The 26,360-nt window shown below is 40.5% G+C and overlaps 3 protein-coding genes across 4 annotated transcripts; 2 read left to right on the top strand and 1 right to left on the bottom strand.

Annotated features, from left to right (window-relative positions):
- Nucleotides 1-162: 162 nt before the first annotated feature.
- On the bottom strand, nucleotides 163-4,220 carry LOC115781875 (vesicle transport protein GOT1B-like). Its single transcript, XM_030731785.1, has 5 exons — nucleotides 4,057-4,220; nucleotides 3,337-3,428; nucleotides 2,906-3,084; nucleotides 2,696-2,777; nucleotides 163-726 (listed from the first exon to the last, which is right to left on the bottom strand). Exons 1-5 carry the CDS (start codon nucleotides 4,079-4,081, stop codon nucleotides 688-690), a joined length of 417 nt encoding a protein of 138 aa, XP_030587645.1. The 5' UTR covers nucleotides 4,082-4,220; the 3' UTR covers nucleotides 163-687.
- A 647-nt stretch (nucleotides 4,221-4,867) lies between these two features.
- On the top strand, nucleotides 4,868-10,417 carry slc35b4 (solute carrier family 35 member B4). Its single transcript, XM_030731484.1, has 10 exons — nucleotides 4,868-5,333; nucleotides 5,994-6,107; nucleotides 6,216-6,318; nucleotides 6,429-6,478; nucleotides 7,436-7,517; nucleotides 7,612-7,672; nucleotides 7,876-7,985; nucleotides 8,109-8,184; nucleotides 8,265-8,340; nucleotides 9,123-10,417. Exons 1-10 carry the CDS (start codon nucleotides 5,257-5,259, stop codon nucleotides 9,370-9,372), a joined length of 999 nt encoding a protein of 332 aa, XP_030587344.1. The 5' UTR covers nucleotides 4,868-5,256; the 3' UTR covers nucleotides 9,373-10,417.
- Nucleotides 10,418-10,860: 443 nt separating this feature from the next.
- On the top strand, nucleotides 10,861-19,230 carry LOC115781684 (leucine-rich repeat extensin-like protein 3). 2 transcript variants are annotated; one of them, XM_030731482.1, is made up of 9 exons: nucleotides 10,862-11,042; nucleotides 13,521-14,409; nucleotides 15,525-15,618; nucleotides 15,998-16,178; nucleotides 16,288-16,302; nucleotides 16,460-16,543; nucleotides 17,499-17,569; nucleotides 17,729-17,864; nucleotides 17,962-19,230. In XM_030731482.1, the coding sequence occupies exons 1-9, from the start codon at nucleotides 10,968-10,970 to the stop codon at nucleotides 17,983-17,985; spliced, it is 1,569 nt and encodes a 522-aa protein (XP_030587342.1). In that variant the 5' UTR covers nucleotides 10,862-10,967; the 3' UTR covers nucleotides 17,986-19,230. The 2 variants fall into 2 exon arrangements, with proteins under 2 accessions (XP_030587343.1, XP_030587342.1); XM_030731483.1 differs by lacking the exon at nucleotides 16,288-16,302 and having other exon boundaries at nucleotides 10,861-11,042.
- Nucleotides 19,231-26,360: the final 7,130 nt, after the last annotated feature.

The raw sequence follows: 26,360 nt of genomic DNA on the forward strand, positions 1-26,360 counted from the left end.
CAGACCTGGTCCCTGTCTTTGAGTAAAGCCCATGGATTAAATACAGAGCTGCAAATGAGCATAGCTGGTCCTCTTTTAGCAAAGCGAGTGATTATGCACTTTAACAGAAACCCAGGTAATTAAAGAATAATTAATAATCCTGGAAATGATCTGTGCTACAAAAAATGTATAAAAGACACTTTATTCCAAGTATGCACTTACAAAAGTTACAGTTAAACATCTCCATCCAGGACAATATAAACCATTTTTACATTTCTGTCATATTCAGCTCAACCTTAAATTTTTAAAGTAGAAAATTCCACTAACACTTCATGGAGGAAAAAAAAAAAAAAGCTCAGTGTCTGTTCAGGCACATGGATGCTGTCACTCTCCTTCGAGTTAATCCAGTGGTCCTAGATTATCAGTCCATAAATATCAGACTGGAATGATACAAAAAGAGAAACTGCTTCCATCCTTTTAAAATAATAACAAACAAACAAAAACAAAAAGCTCTTGATAATGTTGTCCAGTAGCAGTCAGATAAAAACAGTTTCCATCTAACAGAATTAAATCTACAGTCAGTCAAATATCCACAGATGCATGTGTCTTTTGTGCAGAGAAATGTTTGGATTCACAGCTCTGGAATGGCAATGATCAAAATATACAGTCACCATAAGAAGGTCAGAAATACTGAAACCGTCCTCTTCATTATACCATTGTGTTGCTCTCACCAATTTTGTCCACCAGCTGAAATAAAACAAGAAAAATGCGGCATTATTTGCAAGTAGCACATACTCAGGACTCTGAAGGTTCATTTAAAATAACAAGAACGAAAGCAGAACATGAAAGGATGACGATGTTCAAAAGAGGATCAGATGATAATGCAGTGAGGTTTTTATATTGGTAAACTTTGTCAAATCTTTAGAGCACAGCAGACCATGCCTGAATGAACTGATCCTGGACACTGACATCTTCAAAAAAGCTACAAAAGGCATCTTATGCCACATTTCCATTACTACCTACTCAGCGCAGGTCGACTCAGCGCAGGACAACTCGGCACAACTCGCCACGGTCTTGTTTTGCTTCCATTGCAATTGAGTAGCACCTCGCACCTCGATGTGGGTGGAGTCAATATAGCAACACAGGAAGTAGTCTCTTGACGCAATTTGTATGCAACTCAAAACACAACACAACAATGGATGAGACAGAGGCAAGCTAACATAGCTAATGCCAGTTTAACATCGTCACCATGCATAAGTCCCCCGTACAAGGTTTTAACGATGATAACCTTCATCCATTAAGTATTAACCCTATACCGCCGAACATGTCGTAATCGACTCAGTGTATTTCAAAAGTGCCACTGTTCACATACTTCTGGCAACCCTATGTTGGGTGTGAAGTGCAGTTTCTCAGCTTTCAGAAACCGTTTGAATTTTTCCGATAGGACAAATGGTCGCGTAATTACGGTAATTCAAAGTTCCTTTGATCAGCCGCCTCAGCTCTCGGTGTTAACCAGCTGTTCACGGCTAGTAGCGGCACGTAACGGGTGCTTCAGCAGTAGAGGGTTAAAATGTGTAATGCTGTGTGTTTCAGATGGCTCTCTTGTTGCAAAACTACTGCTGCAAACTGTCGGTCTAGGCATTCAACCGAGCCTCCCTGTGCTTTGTGTGCCTTCATTTTCTTGCTGCTCAACAAGTGACGGACAATCAGTGGCATGCTGTTCTTCCACGTCACATTTTCGGATCGCCTCGGATCTCTTGGAACCCCGGCTGAGTGGGTACTAAAAAGTACCTGGTACCAGGTACTAATGGAAATGCCTACAAACCGTGCCGAGTCGAGTCGCGCCGCACTGACTAGGTACTAATGGAAACGCAGCATTACTGACAAAGTTTAACTTTGAGGACATCATTTGCAGTTTGTATTATGAGTGAAGTATTGTGATGATATCGTATCGTGAGGGTGTGTGGTCATTCCCACCTCTAGTTAGTGAAGTCCTGCTTTCAAGTCTTGAGCTTAAACAGATGCAAGATATGCATCAGACTGGGAACCTGATTGAGTCAGCCATTATGTACATGGTGTACCCTGCTTTACTGTCTATTTTGACTCTAACTGGGATCATAATTTGCACAATTAACACAATGCCTGAAACTATCATCTGAGACCAAAAACTTACAAAGGAAGTCTTTACTGAGGTCACAGAGCCAGAAGTTGCCCCTGCTGGACACTGGAAAGAGTGCAGGTTTAAGACACTGGCTGCATTTTTCAGACTCAGACGCTTCCTCTGGCTCTTATGATTTCTACAAATACAGGATATTTTTGTTGTCCGTGAAAAGGCAGGAGACTGTACCAAAACACAAGCATAAAAGAAAACTACAAAGGCACTCAGAGAGCACATTGTCCACCAAGACAAATGCCCTGACAATCAATTTTTATTATTAAAAGAAACTATGATGGCGGCGCGTGCACACGCATGCACACACTGCGGCTCTGCACTCTTTTATTATTATTATTACTGCACCAAAAATCAGTGGATACTTCCTCTGATCATGCTCCACCTCTCAACCTCAATTTCCTCAAATTCAGCCAGACAATTTTTATTAAGTGACAGTCTTGCAGACAAATGGCATTGAAAACCTTCTAAACCTAGACTAACACTATTTCTGATTAGTGATCCTCATCAAGGTTAAAGTCTGCAGCGCCTGAGAGTGACACTTACTGAACTGATCCCTGGTAAGCTGAGCAAAGACCCGAGCACGGGTACTCGTCTGATGAATCCGACTGCCACCGGGAAGAATCCCCTGTTAACGAGTGGAAGAATAAAGTGAGAAAGTTGACGGATGTAGTGAAGGAGAACAGAGGGTTGGTGTAACAGAGGAGGATGAAGACGAAGAAGACAAGGATGTGTGCCCCTTCTGATTGAGCTCACCTGAATAAGAGGAAGAAACCGTAGATCTCCAGAACAACCCCAACAATCGGCCAGCCGAGCAGAACCACCAACACTCCTCCCAGGAAGAAGCTGGTGGCTTTTAGTTTGTGCCTCTGGAAGAAAAATCTGAAGGTACGCTCCAGACCAATGACGAACGACAGGCCGGAGACGAACAGAATCTGCACAGGAAGCAACACGTCAATAGTCCAACTTCTTTTAGGTTATATGGGGTTGACTTTCACACAGTTTTGTAATAACTAGAGAGGCACCAATTATGTCATTATGTGCTCATATGAGTTTTTAAATTAATAATTTCCCCAATACAAATCTATAAAACAAACATCTTCCACTCCCATCAGTAAATGTTAAAAATACAGATGTTAACCCAAGAATATCAATGCCTCTCCAAAACCACATATCCACCAACTCACATTTCCAATGGCAAGGAGAGCTTTGTCAAAAAACAGCATCATCCCAAAGAAGAGGAAAAACACCCCAAACCCTGTCAGCCCCATCCCAATCTCTGCAGACAGTAAGAAAAAGAAAGAAGTTATTATTAAGTCACATCACTCACTGCTGTTAGCATGGCTTTTAACTTCATTAACAAAAGGCAAATATTCATTAACAGGACCTATTGTGTTAATTTCCAGCTTCATACTTTGTACTCTTGGACTTTACAGAGTAGCTTTGCATGGTCCAAAGTCTGAAATAAGTCTTTTTTATCTTATAGTGACTCTAAGTTAATTGACAGTCTGAAAAATGCTCTCTTGCTTTAAGCCAACTTTCCTTTTATTGGCTGACTTTGGCAAACAGAAGGTTTGAACCCGGGTAGGTAGGTCTTCTGTGCTGACGTCACACAGCCAAGAGTAGAAACAAACTGAAACTGAAAAAATTGAAGCTGTTGTAATGTTTGCATGTACACACGCTGACCTCGCTGTTTTACACTTTTATTAATATGAGCTTTAAACAAAAAATATATTTTTAAATGAAAAATAATAATTCCCCTTCATAGCTACTTCACGTAGTGACGTAATGATTCTCTCAGCCAATCGCATTTGACGTGATGGCCTCATAGATTCAGCTAAACCCGGTTTTTCGCACAGAATCACCAGAAAGACAATAAACAGCAGTGAAACATAAACAGCTCTTACTTTGTGAATCCGTGAGTGAAATCATTTTGGCATCAGCTGTAGGATCTGTTCAATCAGCCAAAGGTCGTAACGCCTCAAACCGGCAGCTTTTAAAAGCAGCGTAGCCAAAGAGTTGATGCTACAAGCGGCAGCAGTGGGGGGAAAAGGTATCGGCTCGTTACGCAACCACGTTAGCCGGAGCCACGTATGCACGCATCCCCCCAAAGACCGTCTATGCTGACACTCACTCACTGATCACTCACTGATCTAGCACACACGCTGTAAATTTAACTATTTGTGTGTGCGCTTAGATAATTAAAAAAAAAATGTATTTAGCTGTTTGTAATCTGTTTTAATCAAATGAGTCCAATAATTTATAAAATATATAAGATGTTATAAGATGTTAAGTCATTCAATTCAACAGCAAAAGTCTGAGCTTCCCACAATAAATACTTTATCCTCTCTAATGCCAGTCAGGCTACCCCACGTTCATCATCTGTGTACCGACAAATTCTAACAAGATTTAAAAGCACACAACAATAAAGTGAAAGTTGCGAAACCTTCACATGACTGAATCAGTAAAGTAAAGCTTCAAAAATTACAGCAGGAAAAGCGAAAGCGACCACAAAATCATTTCGGCGTATACTGGTTGTCCAGTTCCGTGTCAAATGGGACTGGAAACCCGCCTGATCGTGTACAACAGGTGAGAAAAGTTCATAGTAGCAACTGCTCCTACAGCTTCTGGAGTGGCTCCTGGTACCCAGAGACTGTGGCAGAGTGATAGCTCGTAGTATTTTTAAATCTGCATTGCTCTGCGCATGCGTGTCGTCAGACCTGCGCCGAGATTAAGCCAAAGGCGTGTTTTTTCGTTCTTTTATTACATATTTCACCAATATTAATATCTAGCGTTGATTCCTGTACAATGCGAGTTTTCAACTCGTGATGTTGCAGAAGTAACGGAAAATATTAAACACACTGGGAACCACCTTTCCTGTTTGTTTTTTGTTTTGTTTTTTTTAACGAACTACAGCTCCCACGAGGCCCCGGGAACAAGGAAGAGCGAAATCTCGGACTCAGACGTGTTCAACTGAAGCCGGAGTTTGTGTGGAAGCAGAAGAAATTGGATACTCAAAGCGCTGCCGCTGTGCAAAAATGCTCCGTTCATCTTCTCGCTTTAATAAGTGACACCTTTCCCACCGAGTTTCCCCGGCTGTGAACACCATGGGGCCCATGTTTGCTGTTGTTCTCGTTTTTGTCGGCTGTTGTAGCAACGTGGTGTTTCTGGAGCTGCTTGTGAGGTCAGTGAGAAACTTAGACCTTGGCAACTCTAGTGACTTGTGAAGACTTTATTTCATAAATGTTTCTATAGATTACTTATTTTTAGATTCCCCACTGTACAGATGTTTTTACCGCAGCCATGCAGGAAGCCAAGTCTCATTTGCATGTTGTGTGTTTGTGTGTGTGAGTGTCATTGTTACTAAGCTACTCTTTCATGCGCTTGTTTACTGTCCTCATATGTTAACCAACAATTATTCTTTTACCATATAAAATCTAGTAACTGGTATTTTGGAGGAAACATACATTTTCATCCTAAATTATTATTACTCCCACTATAAATGTTGGATTATCTTATATCATACTGCCATACTAGATCACATGCAATGTTTTTCTTAGGTTACCAAAAGCAGTTTACATCTTTAAAATTACATCTTTATTTCTATTTTTGTTGTCTTTTAGGAAGTCTCTTTAAATCATATCATTGAATAAGTGGGAATGTAAAACCACACCAAACATAAGTTGCTTGAAGTGATTAGAAGAGAAAAATTTATAAACATATTGCTCAGTTCTTTTATTTAGTTATTTTAACAGTCATTGTTGACACGTCTGTCATATAAAATCAGATTGTTATTAACTGTAATTAACGCTAATCCTTTTTGTTTGTTTCTTTGTTGCTTTAGAGATTTTCCAGGATGTGGCAACATAGTCACCTTCGCTCAGTTTGTCTTCATCGCATTGGAAGGTTTCATCTTTGAAACAAACTTTGGACGCAAGAAACCAGCGATACCTGTCAGGTGAAAATTAATGATTGAACAAAAGAAATAGTTGATTGTGTTTAAATATCCTGCAGCTGGTGACTTTAAAACTGACACCAAGTCAAAATGTCTTTTTTTTTTCCTCAGTAATTATGTGATCATGGTGACCATGTTCTTCACTGTCAGTGTGATCAACAACTACGCTCTCAACTTCAACATCGCGATGCCACTGCACATGATCTTCAGATCAGTAAGCTTCACTGTTTCACACTCCTGACTCCGGAATGTTTCCTGTTATCGCTGACAGTCATTTCCTCCACCGCAGCCTGATCTCTGAACCGACTTCTTGTTTCTCTGTAGGGATCACTAATCGCTAATATGATCCTGGGAATAATCATCCTGAAGAAAAGGTAAATCCCTCCCTCCTCCAAAAACTTACACAGCAGCCTTTTACCGCTTAAAAGTTTGTTCTAGATAGTCTTGTCTGTTGGGTAAATGCATCGTTATGTTTCTGATTTTGTAACTCTAGCAGTCAAAAAGGTTCATGAAACATCCTTAATGATGACAGAATTTTATTAAATACAGAAAAAATAAAGTTTATGCTATTTTTCAGAGACATCATGAAAGATCGGATTTATTATGTTTTATACACAGATCAAGCATAACATTATGATCACTGATGGGTGAAGTGGATAACACTGATTATCTCTTCAGCATGGCACCTCTTAGTGGGTGGGATATATTAGGGAGCAAGTGAACATTTTGCCCTCAAAGTTGATGTGTTTGAAGCAGGAAAAATGGGCAAGCATATGGATTTGAGCGAGTGACACGGGCCAAATTGTGATGGCTAGAGGACTGGGTCAGAGCATCTCCAAAACTGCAGCTCTTGTGGGGTGTTCCCAGTCTACAGTGGTCAGAATCTATTAAAACTGGTCCAAGGAAGAAACAGTGGTGAACCAGGGACAGGGTCGTGGACAGTCAGGGCTCACTGATGTACATGGGGAGCAAAGACTGGCTCGTGAGGTCTGCTCCAACAGATGAGCTACAGTAGCTCAAATTGCTGAAAAAGCTGAAGCTAAAAAGGTGTGAGAATACACAGAGCATCACCGTTTGTTGTATGTGGGGCTGCACAGTTAGGGTGCTCATGCTGATCCCTGTCACCCGCTGAAAGCACCAACAATGGGCACTTGATCAGAACTGGACAATGGAGCAATGGAAGAAGGTGGCGTGATCTGATAAATCACATTTTCTTTTACATCACATGGATGGCCGGATATGTGTGCATCGCTTACCTGGGGAACACCCAGCACCAGGACCCACTATTAAATCTACCCAAATCTTCTCCCTCTCTCTCTCTCTCTCTGCAGGTATTCAACTAGCAAATATCTATCTATAGCTTTAGTTTCAGCAGGTATCTTCATCTGTACCATAATGTCTGCCAAACAAGTGGTGAGTCCTCTGCACAACACTGGTTTCTCCTGTACTTTAACATTTTTGTCTTGCAGTGATGCACTCATTAAAATCTCCACTCTTGGTTTTGCAGAATTTGTCCAGTGAGGATTCAGAAGACCAAGGCTTTTACGCCTTTATGCGCTGGCTTATAGGTGCGTACCAGCTGATATTGGCTTATTGGCGATATATTGATATCAGTGTGTATGTCAAGTAATAAGTCACAAGATTCTGTGTATGTCCAGTTGTAGGCAGGCGTAAACTGCTTTGGGGGCATTTTCATGAAAATTCAGAATGGTTTTAGAATACAAACATAACACTTTCATGGTCATGTGGACATTTTGTATACATGTATCAGGTATCGGCATGTTGACTTTTGCCCTGCTGATGTCTGCGAGGATGGGGATTTTCCAGGAGATGCTGTACAAGAAGTATGGGAAACACTCTAAAGAGGCACTCTTCTATAATGTGAGTTTCCTTCCAGCTCCACCAGCCCAGGAATCTGTAGATGTTTTCAGGGAGCTGCTGCACATTCCTTTAACATGTCTCAGGCCATCTAACATAGAAAACTCTGTTTTCATGTTTTTGCAGCACTGCCTGCCTCTGCCCGGCTTCCTGCTTCTATCCACAGACATCTACAACCACTGCGTCCTCTTTAGTCAGAGCAGTGAGTCCCATCGATTCATTTGGGAAGTCTTTTTGAGTGTGTTTTTCATCACAGATGTAAATGGTTACTTTTCTTTGCAGCTCCTGTGCTGATTCCTGTGGTTGGGTTGAGCGTGCCAATAATGTGGATCTACCTGCTGATCAATGTCATCACACAGTATCCTTTCTATAACGTATTTTTGCAGTTTGTGTGTATGGATTTTTTCTTTTTTTTTCTTCTGCTGAACACTTTGAATACACACCCCAAACAGTTGCCCACCCCACACCAGAGCATCTAACGAGTTCAACGAGCTTTTGTCACATCTGGGCGGTATTCTCACATAGACTCAGCGGGTCTTAGTCCCACACGTGGTAGCTTCGCTTCTCAGCCGAGCACACAGATCAAATATCTGAACCTGCTCTTAGCATTGAGTGGGAGTTCTGTTACTACAACATATCATCAGTAAAGTAACACCCTCTCATGATGTCGTAGAAGGAAGAAGAGGTGCTTGAATTTTGATTACTAATATTTTCTTCAGTTATAATCATAATAGCGTTTTAATTGGGCATAGTAAATATGTAGCTGCTTATATTAAGGCAGCACTAATACGGTGAAACACCAATACCACTGGACTCTGTGAGAGTAGCTTTGTATGATTTATAGTTCAGATCCTTATTTATCTTAAACTGGTTCTTGGTGGAGCCTCTCAGTTCATTCACTGTCTGAAACAAGCTGCTGTAACTGTTTCCCTTTAAGGCCACCCTTTGTTTTAAGACAGCTTTCTTCTGATTGGTTCCTCCTTGCAAACATAAACATTAATTAATAACTCAATCAGTTAATGCAAGTCGCCATAGCAACATATGACTAAATGAGTCATACAAACTCATGTACTGGTTCGCACGGCAGGTTTTTGTCGTCTGTATTTCGAGTCTGGCTGCAGTCTTTAACCGGTTCTTCAGGTACGTGTGCATCCGCGGTGTTTTCATCCTGACCACAGAGTGCGCCTCGCTCACGGTCACCCTGGTGGTGACGCTCAGAAAGTTCCTCAGCCTCATCTTCTCCATCATTTACTTCCAAAACCCCTTCACCGCCTGGCACTGGGTGGGCACGGCTGTGGTCTTCGTTGGTACTCTGCTGTACACAGAGGTGTGGAGCAGCGTACAGGCGGCTCTGCGGGGACCCGACACCAAGGAGAAGAAGGCAGAGTGACGACACACAGACTGGATTGGAAATCAGTCACCGTGTTGGACTTTGAGATTGTTGTTGGTCAGTTATCCTGCAGCGGTTTTATATAGTTTTAGAGTTATATAGATTTATACTTGATCACACCGTACACATCCATATACAACTGATCAAAAATGCAAACACACAACAGTTTATAGGATGGTGGGATTCTACATTTTTATTGTCAACAAATCTTATGAACAGACCAAAATCCAGCAGAGCAACTGTTTTGTTTTGTTTTTTGTTATTTATATTCTCTGCTGCATCTGGACTTTTGTGTTGTGACATGTTCTGCTGCACACTTTTTTTTTAGTTCACTGCAGAATAAGTTATTTTTTAAAGACCTTTTTAGCTGATACTTGTCAGTGTTACATTCAGTCCAGTACACTGGCCTGGCTGTCACTCACACAGCAGTATTGGAAAATCAGCGTGGACTTGAGCCTTTCTCAACTTCCACTTGTAGTGCTTCTAGGAGCTTTTTGAAGCACTCGAGCTCAGACACGGTGCTGCAAAGCCGGATCTCATTCATGATTGATTTATTTTGAGTCCATGTGTGAATGATCCTTTATTTATTCTACCTCTGTGCTGTTTCTGATTTCAATCGCCGGGCCCAGTGACTGAAGACATGAATTTTTAAAGCAGCCATACTCAGTATTTTTACGATATTTGATCACATGACAAATGCGTGAAATGATTTGATCGTGGTTATGAATCTGCAGAGAGCTGTCACCCATCTCTGCAGGCACGAAGAGATTTCTGGTCCAGAACGTTACACTTTACAGGTTGTAAAAACATCTGTCAGCTTCCTGTTCAGCACCAAACAGACTCACAGGTCTTTCACAGAGGGGTCAGGGGTGTGGAGCTCTGAGGCTCAGAGGATGCACAGATACCCCCAGATCATCTGCTTATATGATGCATTTATTGCTGGTTTTGGACTTTTCAGTAGATTTGCTGACAACAGGAAAAATGTGAATACTCGCAGACCTACATGTTTTCGCATTATTTACATTAACAGATAAAAAAAAAAAAATCATTGCAACTTTCCATTTTTGTCTTTTATTTTTTAAGTTGTGCTCCAGGTTTTTGTTCATCACTCAACAGCCCAGTGTGATGCAGAGGGGGCTGATTCATGTGTAAAGGAGCCGCTGGAGTCAGATTGTGTGATTAGATAGAGGGACAGTTTATGCAGTGCGTAAAGTCCCTGTGTCCGTGTCATATTGTCTCAGGTGTATTTGTCAACAATAAATCTTTACACTCCGTGCCGCCTGAAATTAAGGTGGCACCGCAACTACAGATTGAGATTGTTTTATCACCGCATGCTTCTTTTTAAGTGAGTTTTTTGAATGTTTTACGCTGGGACACGCTGTTCTCTTACGTTTCACTGACTCTAACACGCAATGGGCCAATCCAGAGGGATGGTGTTCAGCTCCATCCAATGGTAGCGCACGTTATTCGCAGTCGGCGGTGGGGAGGGCAGCTGTTTGGGGTTTATGTCACTTCAGCACGCATCCACAGTGTGTGTCCAGTGATTTCAGTGCAGACAGTCCTGGTGGTGGTCTGTAGCTGCGGCTGCGGGAGTGATGGGGGGAAACAGCCAGAGTCACTTTTCTGAGGAAGATGCGAGCGGAGGAGTTACTTTTGTGAAAGGCATTCGGGTGAGTTAAAGCTCCGGGAAACTAAATGCACAGTTTGTTTAGAGCTGCTTCCAAAAATATAGAGCAGCGGATGCACAGTGCATCAGTGCAAATCTTTGATTTGGGTTAATTCCTGTGTCAGGCTTCCTGATTGATTTAAAAAAAAAAAAAAAAAAAAAAAAAAAAGCCCCCTGGAGTCACCCCGCACAAAGTCAGCGGCTTCCCTCTGCTGTGGGAGTTAAATATAGAAAGAACATACTGGCTTTACACTCCCCATACATGTGGAATACGTCAGAAAGTTTTTAAGTATTTAAGTTTATATAATCTCTAAAATAGAAGTTTATTTTAAAGTCCTTATGTCTTTAATTAAATTGGCTTTGATCCAGTTAATTTATGCGGTTATCAATCAGCGACCTTTATCGACCTCTGTCGGTGACAGTGTCCAAATATACGGAAGACATATTCCCAGTTGGTGTTACGTGCTGTCAGTGGGAGGCACCTAAAGAAACATGCATGATTTAAAGACAGACAGAGATCTTTAAATGCCAAAGTCTTGAGACACCCTGCATTTCTTTAGACTTTGCTTCCAAAAACCCAGACTTTCATGTCATTTTTTAAAAACGTGTCTTGATGCTTTGCACTGGAAACCAGCGAAGTGGAAGCCTAAAAATATTTAGAGCAGATGAGCAGTGTCTGAAAGTCAAGTCCTTAAGAAAGCAAAACCTGACGAAGGATCTGAGAGATGCATCTGGACCTTCAGTTGATCCATCTTCTGTTCACTGAAGGATCATCAGTAATGGTCTCAGTGGAAGGGTGGATGTCAAGAAGCCATTGTTAAGGGAGGGGAACAGGGAGAAAAGGCTGAGGTATGCCACATTACATAATAGCTGGTTTGAAAATCAGTGGCAACAGGTCTGATGGAGTGATGAAACTTGGGATTTTTCTCAAATTGTCCATGTACATAGGAATTCAGGAGGGAGGTACAACACTAAGTGTCTACAGCCATCTGTAAAATATGGTGGAAACTCTGTCATGGTTTGGGGCTACATTTGTCAGAATTGATGGAATTATGAATGCTGAAAAGGACCATCAGATTTCGATCCACCATGCAATACTAAAACATACAATGGATCTGACTCCTCAGAGCCTGGACCTCAACGTTATTGAAGCAGTGTGGGATCATCTTGACAAAGAGCAGAGCATCCAAACAACATAGATTGGCTAACAGATTTGACTGAGCTGTTTTTATTGGTGTAAATAAATTTTAAAAAAACAGAAAGACTGATTACTGCTGAACTTTCTGTTTCCTTAATAGTCCCAGATATGGACACTGCTGGAAGTAATGGAAGTAAATAATTAAAAATAATAATAATTAAAATATTTCCACTGATATACCCCCATTAACTTTTAAAAAATATTGTTACATAAAAATGATGGATTCTTTTCTCTTAAATAAAGTTACAGCTTGTTCATGCTTTCATCTTTCTCAACAGTTACTCTTTTAAATAAGAAAGGCTCTATGAAAATGTCTGCTTTTGCTTTTGCATGTGTTTATGTCAGTGCCAGTGGTTGTTAAGCACACAAAAGCAAAATTCAGACTTTTTGTCATTTGTTCTCATTTAGATTTTCTCATAAAACCATCAAAGGACAGCCAATCTGAAGGTTTTTTAAAAATAATATTTTACTGTTTGCAGGCTGTTGTGTCACTCATGCAAACCAAGAAAGCTTCTCATTTATTGATTGAAAATAAAATCTTAGTTGAAGCTTGTTTGATGGCATGCTGAGTCTTATAAAACAATGCAGTAATGTTTAATGCTAGTGATGCGTAAACTTCACATTACTTACGCAGGACTTGAAACTGTAATAGAGAGCAGAGCCCTGCAACAAATGGACACATGTAGAGCTTAACTGCACCACTTACATAGGGGGCAATTTAAAACAACAGTCAGCATCTCGAGGTGCTTCAGACTGTAAAGACCCTTCCACATTTTAAAAATGAGTTCCCTAAGCATTTTGTCATTAGTTGTTGAGGTCTGTGCCAGGAAATAAACCAGAGTTATCTTGATAGATTAAGTCAGCAGTTCTCAAACTGTGGAGCGTGTCCCCAGTGGTGGGACATTGAGCCACTGCAGCTGGGGCGCGGGCGACCAGGAGAAAAATGTGGAATGGATATGACAGTTGTAGGAATAATAATCCAAAAAGAGTTTGCAGTGACTATTATTTTCACTTGAATTCAGCATCACACCTATTTTTATTTATATTTATTTATTTAATTATTTTTGTGCATGATAGAAAAAGTTTGAAAACTATCCAGACTTACCAAGTTATGCCTGGCTTATCTTGTCTTACTTTATGAAGCTCCTCTCTGGATGTTTAACTTTAACCACCAAACCAAAAGGAAAAATAAACCAGACCGAATCACCTGAAACATTTGAATTGCAGTTCTTGCTCTTTGTGGCCTGCAGGGGGTGCTTACAGTTTTTTTTCTTATGTCATCAGCTGTCAGACAGCGTCATCAAGCGGATGAGGCAGTCGCCAGAGGTCGTCTCTCCGCAACTCGCACCTGAATCGAAAACACCAACAGCCTCTCAAGTTCCTGCACCTTCTGTGGAACACTTGTTGCCTCTTCTGACACCTCCTCCACCTCCAGTTATCGCAACTCCACCTCCTTCTCCTTCTTCTCCTCCTTCTCAGGGAACCACAGTTCCATCAGTGGAACCTGTACCCGGTGTTAAGCTCATTCCCCCTCCTCCTGTGAGGTTCCATTCCTTTCCACCAATGCCTGCAGACCCTGCAGCTCCACCTTCATCCACCCCTTCCCCAGGGAGCGAAGCAGCTGTAGAGCCCCTTCCTCCACCACCCGTAGTCCCACCTTCTGCTGAAACCTTCATCCTCCCCACATCTGTAGACTCATCTCCAGCATCTCTGGCTTCACCTGAACCTTCATCTCAAACACCTCCCACTATTAATGAGCCCAGTGCTGTCACTCCATCTGTTGAACATCTTGAATCTGCTGCCCCATCACCCCCACCAGTGGAAACAGTTCAACTTCCACCCACGGCTGAATCAACACCAGCTGAACCAGTCAGCCCCAATGACATGGAGGCACCAGCCGTGGCCCCAGCTGTTGATCCTGAGCCTCCATGTAACCTGCATCAATCCCCACCACCTCCAGAGTATGTTGCAGCACCTCCTACTCCACTTTCTCCAGTACTATCTTTTGAACAAACATCTCCATCCTGTCAGTGTGTGGAGCTGACTGTTGCACCCACTGACCCACCTCTAGCACCACCTCCACCAACTGAGGAGCCCCCCAAGATCCCACCTCTGCCCCCTGTTGATGAAAAGGAAGTACCTGTTGTCACAACACCACCGCCGCCTGCAGCAGGTGAGTTTGGTCCATCCTGGTATTTACAGTTAGCTGATTGACTACTGCTACTGCTTTGCGTGCATGACTGCAAGCACGTGGAGGTTTTTCACAGCTTACTGGGATACACTTAATAAGGCTGTCACTCAGATACACAAGTATACAGTAATATAGTCCAAATCAGGTGACTCTCAGGAGATGAGAGGGAGTACAGTTGATAAAGCACCAGAAAGGTAGAAGAATAATACAGTTGTCTGTGAGGTATAATTAAGATGTATTGAGAATGAGTACATAAAAAATAGAAAAGCATACCTGATTTATATTTGGCCAGCCTCCCCTTCAAGATCATCTGCTCGTGCATGTCCATGCAGCCTGCAGCGTGGTAGCAATTTTTAGATTACTCCCTGGAAGTCCCACTGTGACCACTTGCACTGTGCACACTCTGCAGTTACACCATGGACATCAAACAGGTGCAGAAAGTGACCCATCTTTGGTGTGGAGGATCATTGCAGTTAATGGGAGCTGGGTCGAGCAGCATTTTGCAGTCTCCAAGCCTAAACACAGTGCTGAGTGTCATCAGAAGCTTCTAATCTTTATCAGCATTCCCCTGATTCTATGTCTTGAATTCTTCCTCAAGGATGATATTCACAATGCAGATTTATAATGAAATGGCCTGAATTGTGGTGTGTGCCCCAACACACCACCCGCCACACTGAGCAGATTTGAGTTCCTCCACTTTCCCAGTTCTTGCTGTTTTGACACAGCGGAGGAGATCCAGCACTCATGGCAGAGAAATAAGTACAAGGAGACAGAATGGGGACTTCCACGAAAAATAGCTGCTATAAAAAAGATGACCTTTAAAATTTAGGTTTTGGGGGTTTTATTAATAGGCTGAACTTCATGATCACACCTTGTAATACCTGCTGCACTCATTTGGACCGACCATGTGTTACTTCCTTATCACCAATGTTTCAGGATGTAAATTTACATAGGAGAGTTTCAGTATTCTGAAGCAGTGACCTTCAAATTAAGCTGGTGGCTTTATTTTGGACAGAGTTTCAGGCTTTTGGTAGCAGTTCAGAATCAATCAGTAGATTTAATGCACTTACATCCAGTGTTATCTGTTTCTTCTGAAGTATCAGAGGAAGAGTTGAGGCAGAAGCTCAAAGAGGAGATGCAGAGAAGTCTGAAGGAGGAGATCAGCCAGAAGAGGCAGGAGCTGCAGAGACAGTAAGGGCACAATATGTCCTGTCTTTTTCTGATAGGATGAAAAATGTAACTGTAGAGCTGTTTGCATTTCAGTGCATCCATATCACATTTCTGCTCCTTATGCCAAGTTAATGATTTTGTCACTAATTCCATTTAATGTGGAAACATTTGAATTTACTGTTCTTTAAGCAAAAATACTACAAATTACTAATAAATATAATATTTAAATGGCTATAACAAAGAATAACTGCAATAGAAGTTTAATGTCAGAAAAAATATTCTTATTAATAAGTGTACAACTAACCAGGAAATCTGCACACTGCTGATGGATCCTCAGTTGATCACCTTATCAATTTTTCAGCTCTGAGTTCTTTTAAAGATGTGATTTGTGCATGTGCAGGCTGGAGGAGATGAGGGCACAGGCTCGAGCTGAGGCGAAGGCAGCAGCTCAGGCTCAGGTGGAGGAGCAGGTGAAGAAGATTCTGGAGACTGAGAAGGCGGCATACACGGAGAAGCTGACGGACTCGATCGCGAAAGAGCGAGTGAAGACAGAAGATGAGAAGCTCATGGTGCAGCTTTATGTAAGCAAAGGAAGACGTGCATGATTTTGTATGTGTGAGGATCTCTCTTGTGAATATGAAATATGAAACATTTTCCTTCTTTCTCTTTCTTGCCGTGTTGTTGTTTCAGTGGATGGAGGTGAAGGTAGGATGGTAGAGATATGTATATGCATGATATATATGCATGCCTCACTCTGTTTATCTCTTTGAACACCAGAAAAGGAAAAAATTATAACTGCATGTAAATTGGGGGTCAGTGTCTACAAAATTTGGTGTCTTAAATGAATGTTAAACTAACGCAGGCTCATCAGCTGGAGGAGAAAGAGAAAGAGCTGAAGAAACGAGAAGCTCTCTACAAGGAGCATCTTGCAAAACTTGAAGCAAAGGTGAGCTTACACTTTTGAGACTTAAAGTAGTTCTTACAAGTTCAAAGTGAGACTGTGGAACCTCAACTGCAGCAGCCACCAAAACACAATAGTAGAGATATTCCTAGTTACCAGGAAAAAAAAACAGACTGTAAACAAAGGAAGACGTGCATGATTAACTAGACTAATCAACTAGTTAAAACTAGGGAAACATTCAAATTCTAATCTAATGTAATGTGTATACTGTTCAGAAAATTTAATGGGCACTTAAAACAGACATCAGATCTTTATGAATGAAATATTCAACTTGAAAATCTTTACTCGTGTACACTAGTGTGCAAAAGTTTTGAGTCACCCCTCTTTTCTTTATTTTTACATCCAAGAAAAGTGGTCTTGTTTGTCTGTTAAGCTACTTAAAGGTAATGAACCAGTGTTGTGTCTACACATGACATGCAACTTAGCAAAGAACCAATTTTAAGTTGTATCATTAAGCACTTTACCTGTCTACTGCAAAAACCCGTTACCTGTTAGCATAAATAGCATTTTTGCACCAACAAAGTGATTCCCAAAGAGCTGTTAACTGAAAAATTTGAAGAAACCAGACAGAAAAAAAGAAGTGGGAAGCCTAAAAACTATCTACAGCAGATGAACAGTATGTCAAAGTCAAGTATTTAAGAAAATAAAACAGCAAAGACCTGACCCAGGGCCTGAGAGATGCATCTGGCCCTTCGGCTGAGCCGTCTGCTGTTCACTGAAACCTCGTCAGAAATGGTCTCAGTGGAAGGGCGGCTGTGGCTGTGGCTGGGCGAAAAGGCTGAGGTGTGCCAGATTACACAAGAACGGGGGTGAATATAGTGGCACCAGGTCTGATGGAGTGATCATCATCTCTGCATTTCTTCACAGACAACACTGTGATTTTGATGAAGCAGCTGTGATGTGTTCAGGGTAATGTGTGTTGTTTCTACCACTTTGGCAGAGCGTGGAGTTTTACAGAGTCTCTGTCGAGAGCTTACAGAAGGGCAAAGAAGAGACTCTCAACCGTTTTGCGTAAGTCAGAACCCTCTGATTTTGTGTAATTGGCATTAGCATTATGTAAGCATTATTACTGCTTTTATTTGATGTTACAAAGTTTGAATCATAAGTTCTAGGCAATGATATTTAATGTTATTTTATTTAATGTTCTCGCGCTCTCTCACTCTCTCTCAGCCGTTTTAATATCCAGCCAGTGTGTGTAGACTTGCAGAGTGAGATATTAAAGTGCTATAAGGAGAACACGGGAAAGACTCTGTGTTGCTCGGGTATCGCCTCGGCTTACATGCAGTGTGTGGACGAAGCCAAGAAAGTACGACTCGATTTAAACACGTTATTTGATGTCTTACCTCTCCTGTTGTGGAACTTTATTGATCACTGTAACCTCATTTCTCTCCTCTCAAATGCAGAATAAGTTGAGCACTGGGGGCTAATGTGGACGCTTTCTGGTGGACTACTCCAGCCTTTTTTATGTATCCAAAGAAGTGCCACACACACGCAGACTTTAACTAAAGAGACACTTTAGCCTGCAGCTCATCATGGGATCAACCAACTCAACTGATGCAATAGAAAATTGGATTTTTAAGTGCTTTTTATTTTTTCAGTGAGGCAGAACATAAAGAAGTAGAACATTTACTGACTAAGAGCCTTATTAATAAATATATATGTGGCCTCGAAGTTCTAAAAGCTATTCATCACAGTGTGAATACATGAAGGAACTACTGAGTGAGCAGAGTGTCACAATAAAGAAAAATAATGCATCAGTAAACCTTGATGTGAAACATAATGGGCTTTATAGTTCATGGTATAAGAAAATATTGGTGTGTGCTAGCTGCCCACTGCTGAATTTAATAAAACAATTTAATAAAATGTAACACTGTGATACTTGGTACTCTGCTGAAATCAAGTCGGTGCTTTCAAGGAGGTAAAATGGCTGTTTTATGAAGACCTTCTCTTTTCTGCACTGTTAGTTTTAGTAGGAGAAAAAATAAAGTATGAGAAATTGGGTTATTTAGAAGAACATAATTTGGGTTAGGGTCTTGAGGTTTATTTCAAGAAAACTGGTGCAGTTATTAGAAAATACTGTAATACTTGTGGTTCCTCCAGTATTTTCAGGGTTTTTTTTCATGTGTTTGTGTCACCTACACAGCCTGGATTACAAACGGTATGTGAAACAAAAGCTAGAGATCTCCCAAACAGCATTTAAACATTTGACAGGTTTTTGACATTTCCATTTTTTTTTTTCACTGTCTTAAGCATCACTTTCATCTGGGGGGGATCTACCTCAGTTACTTTCAACTGAATTTTATTTCCATCTAAGTTACTTTCATATCTGTTCCTATTCATGTACCTGTATTTTATTACATTGGGATTCTTGGCAAAAAAACAAAAAAAACAAAAACAGCATTATATTTATTGTAATTATTTTTGAAGGGCTGTCTTAAAAATTCATGTCACAGATTCAGCAAGGTCCTAGAAACATTCCTGAGAGGCCGGGCCATATTGACGGGATAGCATCACACAGTTGCTGCTGATTTTTCAGCTGCACGTCCATGATGCAAATCTTCCATTTCACCACATCGCAAGGGTGCTCTCCTGGGTTGAGATCTGGTGAATGTGGAGGCCATTTGTATACGGTGAACTTATTGCCATGTTCAATAAACCAGTTTGAGATGAAATGAGATTTGTGACATGGTGCTTTATCCTGCTGGAAGCCAACATCAGATGATCAGTACACTGGTCATAAAGGGATAGACATGGTCAGCAGCAATACTCAGGCAGGCTGTGGTGCATTTTTATTTAGTTTTTTCACAAGGGCCTCAGGAAAATATTAACAGGCGCCCTGATCCTGTAGATGGAACAGGAAGGAAGCTGAGATACCATATTGTGCCATCAGGTACAGGTTCAGATACCTGTCACCTGGTATTCTTTTGATACATCATTGCATGCATGTGATCTTTCCCAAATCCCTTCAAGGGCAGCAAAATGCACTTCAGTGAAACCCAGTAACCAAACACTTAAGGATAAAGAAACTAGCACAAACAAAACCACACAACAACACAGAGTGGTGATGAGAACCCACCTGAGCACAGAAACCGCAAGTGGACACAACCTACAGCAAAGACCAAGAAGCACGGGCACCTGAGGGACAGCAAACAGACTTACTAACAGAATTAAGCAGTGGTGGAAGGTAACTATGGGCATTTGCTCACGTACTCAAGTAAAAAACTGACGTAGCTGTAGACTCATTTTACTTTCTTTTCATCTCAGAGAAGATGTATTTGAATTTATCATAGGGGTTTTTATTTTGTTATGAGTTAATTACTTTGCACATAAATTATATGAAGAGCCCCAAAAATAAATTTGGTTATACACTAACTGATCTAAAAAGTGATACGTATACCACTGAAGCAGCTGAATAAAGTGTTTGACAGCAGCTGTTCTGATACTGGTTTCGTTCACTTGGAAAGGCGTATTTAACAAACAGTTGAAGTTGGATACAAAATAGCTCCTCAGTCCACTACAACTTTTACATTAATGCCTGAGCGATAATAAACTAATGTAAAACTGCATAAAAGGGAAATACTTGCCAGTACTTAATACTTAAAAACTTACTAGTAGCACAGTGCTTCAACAATGTGGTTATAGTTATATTCAAAAGAGTTTCTGCATCATGGTCTAAAACAGTAACAGTTTCCAATCTTGTGTCACTTGGATCCTAATTTTGATAAAAACTGCAAAGCATCTAAATCAAGGGTCGGTTTGCGTGTTTGCTAAGATGCTTCTCATGCGATCTTAGTTACACCATGTCCTGCTTCATGTGAAGAGGAAGTGGGTGTTTGCAGGCGTGCGTGGTTGTGTGTGTTTACAAAGAAACGTGGAGCGAAAACATATTACGTGTACAGTAAGAGATAGGATGGCGTGAGGAAGTTTGTGAGTAAATTCTGCATTGTTTGATTGTCCTGCTTAACAACCAAATAATGCAGCGTTTTCAGTTCTGAAATGTTGCAAATGTATTTTGAGTGGAAGTTTGCACATTTCTGCAAGATTTGAACGTGTGACCCTGATGATGTCGGTGTTTTCTTAAAGTACAGTGAATTTTAGTGTGTCAGATCTTTAATTTAATTTAATTGTTTTGCTTTTTGATCTGTATAAAACATTTTGATGGACAGATGCAGACGTTAAGTGTTTTTTGTTGCAGCTGTGAGCAGCAGCCTCTTGAAACCTCATCCACTCACTGGCACTCAAAGCGAGGAGAACAATACAGAAGTGAAGCTGTGGTCTGCACACAAGACCTAATGTCAAGTTCTCTCATTAGCCACAGAGACAGAAGAGACAGTGGCCAACTCAGCAGCATTTATCTGTTGCTTTTTACCTTTGTGCACACGTGCACGTGTGTTTATTAAATATTATGTACCTGCATTTAAGTCACTACATCAGTGGCTATTGAGAATTACCACTGGTAAGCATTTAATATTGTTTCTGTGTGTGTAAAAGTGTTTATTCACTGAACTGCTAAAAATGAAAAACTGTAAATATTCCTCTGATGTCTTGAGAGGCTGCTGTGTGGACTGATCATGAAAGAATAACTGATTAATTATTTAACTCATAATTTGACTTGTTGAATAGCAATATGCTTTTATCTTTTTATTATTTTATTATCCTTTTTATCAGTGCTGCAATATGTTTGTGTTTTGCACATTGCAAAACAGTGATGTTAAACGTGTGGCAGTGGAGCTTTTGTACAGCTGAGTCGCTGCGTTCAGACTCGGAGATAATAAAACCTCTGTTTTTTTTCCCCCACACAGAAAATCAATCAGGAATAAAGAATCAATCAATAATAACATCTGTAGCTCTTGTAACTCCCTTGCAAGAATTTCAAAATAATCCATGCACAGAATACTACAACATATATTTTTTGTGTAAATCACACCTGTCCTGAAACAAAATGTAAACCTAGGTGTTGAAAAAGTGGTTCCAAAATATTATTTAAACTACAAAATAACTCTTGGGCACCCCCTAATTATGCACTGCAAGTTGTGTCCCACAATATATGTGCATTTGTGTAACTGAAAACTATTCAGCCTGGAAAAGAGTGACAAAACACTGAGTGACATGACAACAAGGAAATGACATGATTAAGTCATGTGCTCCCACCATGGGTAGACCAAAGGAAAGTCCTCTTTGACATTTTTTGTTTTTTTCACAATCTTTTCTGATTACAGTGAGTGTGTCACGCTAACCAATCCAACTCTGTTAACCATATTACCAAAGGAAGACAAACTCATTACAGAGTTTTCTTTCTTTAGTTATATAACTGCACGCCTAAATTGTGCTTGACTTCTAGTATGACCCTTATCAGCATCCATTCGTAGCTGCAATCATGACTGTAGACTCTTTTTTATAATAAAAGGTGGATGAAATTACTATTTGTTATGTAAAAGAAGTCACTCATATTGATTTGCCCTTATGTAACTAGTAATTTGTGATTCTTTCTTTGGTCTTACATGACCTTCATGTTTCAGTTCACTGTCACAGCCTCTAATGCTGTAGGCCAGTTTCACCAAACTGCAGTTTGTGACTAATAAAGGTTCAACCAGGCATTTGAAGGCTTGATAAAAGATGCAGTGCCAGTATCCGTTGCTATGACAACACATTGTTAATTGAAGATAGTCAGACTGATGTTTTATTTTCCACTTCATTTGTTCATCCAATGTGAAGTGATTGAGTGGATTTAATTGTTTTTCTAACTGAACTCCACAACAAAAAGGAAAGTAGCCTGCATGTATTTTCATTCTACTGGACAAAGTTCAAGAGTTTGCTTGGCTTTCAAAGAATTGCTGGATATAAATACCCCAAAATGTCTTGCTCCACTATTGCTGATAATAGTAATACTACCACAGACAATTTGGAACACCATACCACTGCATTACTGCAGTGCATTTAAATACAGCTCTTATGTTTGGAAGGTGCTTGCTTATTGGGGGGAAAAAATGTTTTTTTTTCTAACTGATATTGGTTTTATAGTGTCCTCAAAAAATTAAATGCATTTTTTTTTTATATAAACTCTTGAATAAAAGCACTCTTCACACAAGAAAATCTCAGGCTTTGAAATCTTGAACCGCCTGACAGTCCTTCTGCGAAATGATGAACACGTGGATTTCTCTGAAGGACATAGGCCTTTGGAGCTAGGAGGTGAGTTAGGCTGGTAGAGAGCTGGGCACAATAAAATAAAGACAAGAAAAAGGAGGTTTTTGTGTGTGTAAATGTGTGTGCCCGGGCAGTATCTCATTCCACAGAGAAAAGCCCACCTCTGTAACCCCATCACCCACTCAGTGTTCGCAGAAATATCATAATACCTCATATTACACCTACATGAAGGCGACTGGCTGGCATGTTGTCTTCCTCAGCCTCACATCACAACTTCTCACTGAAAACATGTTTTAAAAAATGAAGCCCTCGTTGTTCCTTTGAAGAGAAACTATTTGTCTCTTTTGCTGTTGTCCTGAAACGTGTGCATCATGGCTGGAAAAAGTGGTATGAAGCTGAAGGGCTGCGTCGATATTAATTTAATTCGAATCTAAAAACATAAAAGAATAGATAAAGACATCAGTTTCTGATCCTGTGGGAATACTACATGTGGGTTTAGATGTTGGTGAGTTATGCACAGTCCTGTGATTTTCTTTAGTAGTGATTGTTACCAAGGACGTCTGTTTTTTTCTCTCTCTCTTTCTCACCTTGGCCACTGGCCTGAAAGTGAGTTTGAAGTCTGTTCATATATAACGCATGTAAAGGTTCATAAAAATCTAGTTTCAGTGCACAGAGACATACAGTAACTCCATACCTGTGCCCATTTTTCCAGCTATTACTTTTAATGTATTCATCCATTTCTCTTCAGAGCACGTATGGGCAGGAAAGAACATGTCGCCAACCCGTCTTCACCCCTGCCTGTGCTGACATCCCACATTCATCCATCCTGTCATTGTTCAGTGACAGTCCTTTTAAACCCTGTTTGGCTTTTCCACACACCCACGCCACTGTTACACTGTTGCCTTGCAACAAGAAGGTCCTGGGTTTGAATCCACCATCCAGGCCGGGGCCTTTCTGTGTGGAGTTTGCATGTTCTCTTTGCATGGGTTCTCTTAATTGGTGACATGCACTCAGTGGAGTTAAGTTCATTGGTGATTCTTAAGTGCCCATAGGTGTGAATGTGCGTGTGAGTGGTTGTCTATCTCTCTGTGTTAGCCCTGTGACAGGCTGGTGACCTGTCCAGGGTGTAATTTGCCTCTGGCCCTGTAACAGCTGGGATAGACTCCAGCCCTCAACCCTGAATTGGACCAGTGGAAGAAAATGGGATGGATGGATTTTGAGCCACTTGGTGGCAGCAAAAAGGGGGTTACTGTCAACAGATGATGATGTAGCAAACTGTTGTTTTTTACACAGAGCAACACTCTTTCTTTTACATCTGTATATTAATCACATTTGAAGGATTATTTTTAGAATTCTTACCTTATAAATGTCCCAGTGTATTCAGCAGCTAGTCATTCATTTTTTTCTTTCATTGTAATGTCAGGGTGTGCACAAGTGTATATGACAAAGGAAGTTCAACGCAGTTGGGCTTTCTTTGTGTTAGCTGGCTTGACAAACCTAAAACCCCACTCGGAGATAACAATGGTTATCACCTTCGGCTTTCTCCTTTGGGCTCTGTGTGCGTTCACATAAACAGGGGCCTTTCACGCATCATATGATTCTTTTTCATAAACTGATCCAGATGAGTTCCTCCCTCTCTGATCAGAGAGATTGTCAGATAATGATGTCAAGATGGTGATAAAATATATATAAAAAACATAAAAATGTAACAGATTGCAATTAAGACAAGAGATTAATGCTGCAGAAACTTGTTACTGTTGGCTTTTAGTGCACAAAGGAGTAAAAAAAAAAATTATAATTTGAGTTAATTATTTTAATGCTGAGTGTGCTCAGTGCTGCTGTTTATTTCTAAGGTGACGGCTGCAGATTATGATAATAAGAAGTTTATTTGTATTTATTGTACTTTTTAAAATACAAAGTTACAAAGTGCTTCACAGTTTGGGTGGTAACATTAAAAATAAATGTACATATTCATACATGTAAACACAGTCAAACACACGGTCTTTCATTCATTCCTGCATACACACTCACACACGCATTAGAAGAACAAAAGGCCACAAATAATGGGCAAAAAATGAAAAGCTAACCTATAGAATTGGGTTTTCAGTAGTTGTTTAAAATAAACCACAGATTCAGCTGATCTGACAGGCTGAGGAAGGTTGTTCCAGAGTTAGGAGTTACAACCTCAAAAGCGTCTGATCAGGAGACCCTGATCAGACAGCTGGAGAGGCCGACTGCAGTTATAAGGTCTCAGTAGCTCTACTATATATATATATGCAGGACCCTGGCCATGTGGGGCATTATATGTGTTTAGTAAAATTAAATTAATTCTGAATTTCACTGGAAGCCAGTGAAGGAAGCAGGAATAGGGGGGATGTGTGGATGCCAGCTGGTTCTTATTAGCAGCTTAGCTGCAAAATTCTGGCCCAGTTGAAGACAGGCTGAGGAGGACTGGGAGATACAAATGAAGAGTGAATTACAAAAATCGAGACTGAAGAAAAATAAAATGTGTACCAGAAGTTCCGCATTAGTGGGTGTCAGTAAATAAATGGTTTGATTTTTGCCATGTTTCTTGGCTGGATGAGCTTTGAGATGTAAGATTCAAAATTAAAATTTTGGTCAAAAATAACACCAAGATGATTTGATATCATTGGTGAAGGGGTGTAATGACAGGAACTCCTTAGCAAAACTGTCAGGGCCGAACAGAAGAACCTCAGTTTTGCAAGGACTAAGGAGGGGAAATTTAAAGGCATCCACTTATTAATGGCAAATTAATTGATGTCAGGTTACAGCTCTGAATCTTTAAATTAGATACACTTAAGCATTAAAGGTTACTGTCCCGTAGGAAATGTGGAAATCGTTTTACTTTGTCGGCAGATCAGAGTGCATTTTCAGCAATATAAAAGCAACAGATTAGTATGAGTATAAAAATATTCATACATTTTCTGAATCACTAAATTAATACATGCACATTCCTGTGAGGATGCAATGCAAAGTTTGCTCTGCTATAAGTTTAAAGCTGGGCTTGATTCGTGATGTTAGCAAGGTACGGCTTAACAGTTTGCACATATAAAATGCATCCAGCCAGCACAGAACCTACATGGTACTTAAAACATGCTGTAAATAAAGCAGTCGGTGAAAACGTGGTGCTTCCAGTTGATTTTAAACTAAAACTCTGAATATACTCACGTGTTCAGCATCAGTTACCATGGTGATTTAGCCAGAAAAGAGCCATCTGACACAGAAAACTCTGACTTTAAGCTCAACATAGCTCGCTATGCCATTAATGTTGTTTCATTTAGGAGAGGGGTTTCAACAAGTTTTTATTGGTTCTTCCAAGAATTCCAAGAAATACAAAGTCTAAAAACAAAACTGTAATCCTTGAAGAGCACACAGGAAACAGACAAACTGCCAAAGGGAAAGGAAGGACCCCACACACACACACACACACACACACACTCAGTCTGGTGATTAGACACAGGTGATAAGAAAACAGCTGAAGCTAATGAGGGCAGGACAGACAGGAACAAACAAGACACAAGCGAAAACCTGCCTTCAAAATAAAACAGGAAGTAACCAAAACACAAGTAGCTTACGCTGACATTGAACCTAACACTAAACATGATGACAGAAATACGGAAACCCAGAAGGTAACTCA

This window comes from Archocentrus centrarchus, chromosome 6 (genome assembly GCF_007364275.1).
Source record: "Archocentrus centrarchus isolate MPI-CPG fArcCen1 chromosome 6, fArcCen1, whole genome shotgun sequence".
NCBI lineage: Eukaryota > Metazoa > Chordata > Actinopteri > Cichliformes > Cichlidae > Archocentrus > Archocentrus centrarchus.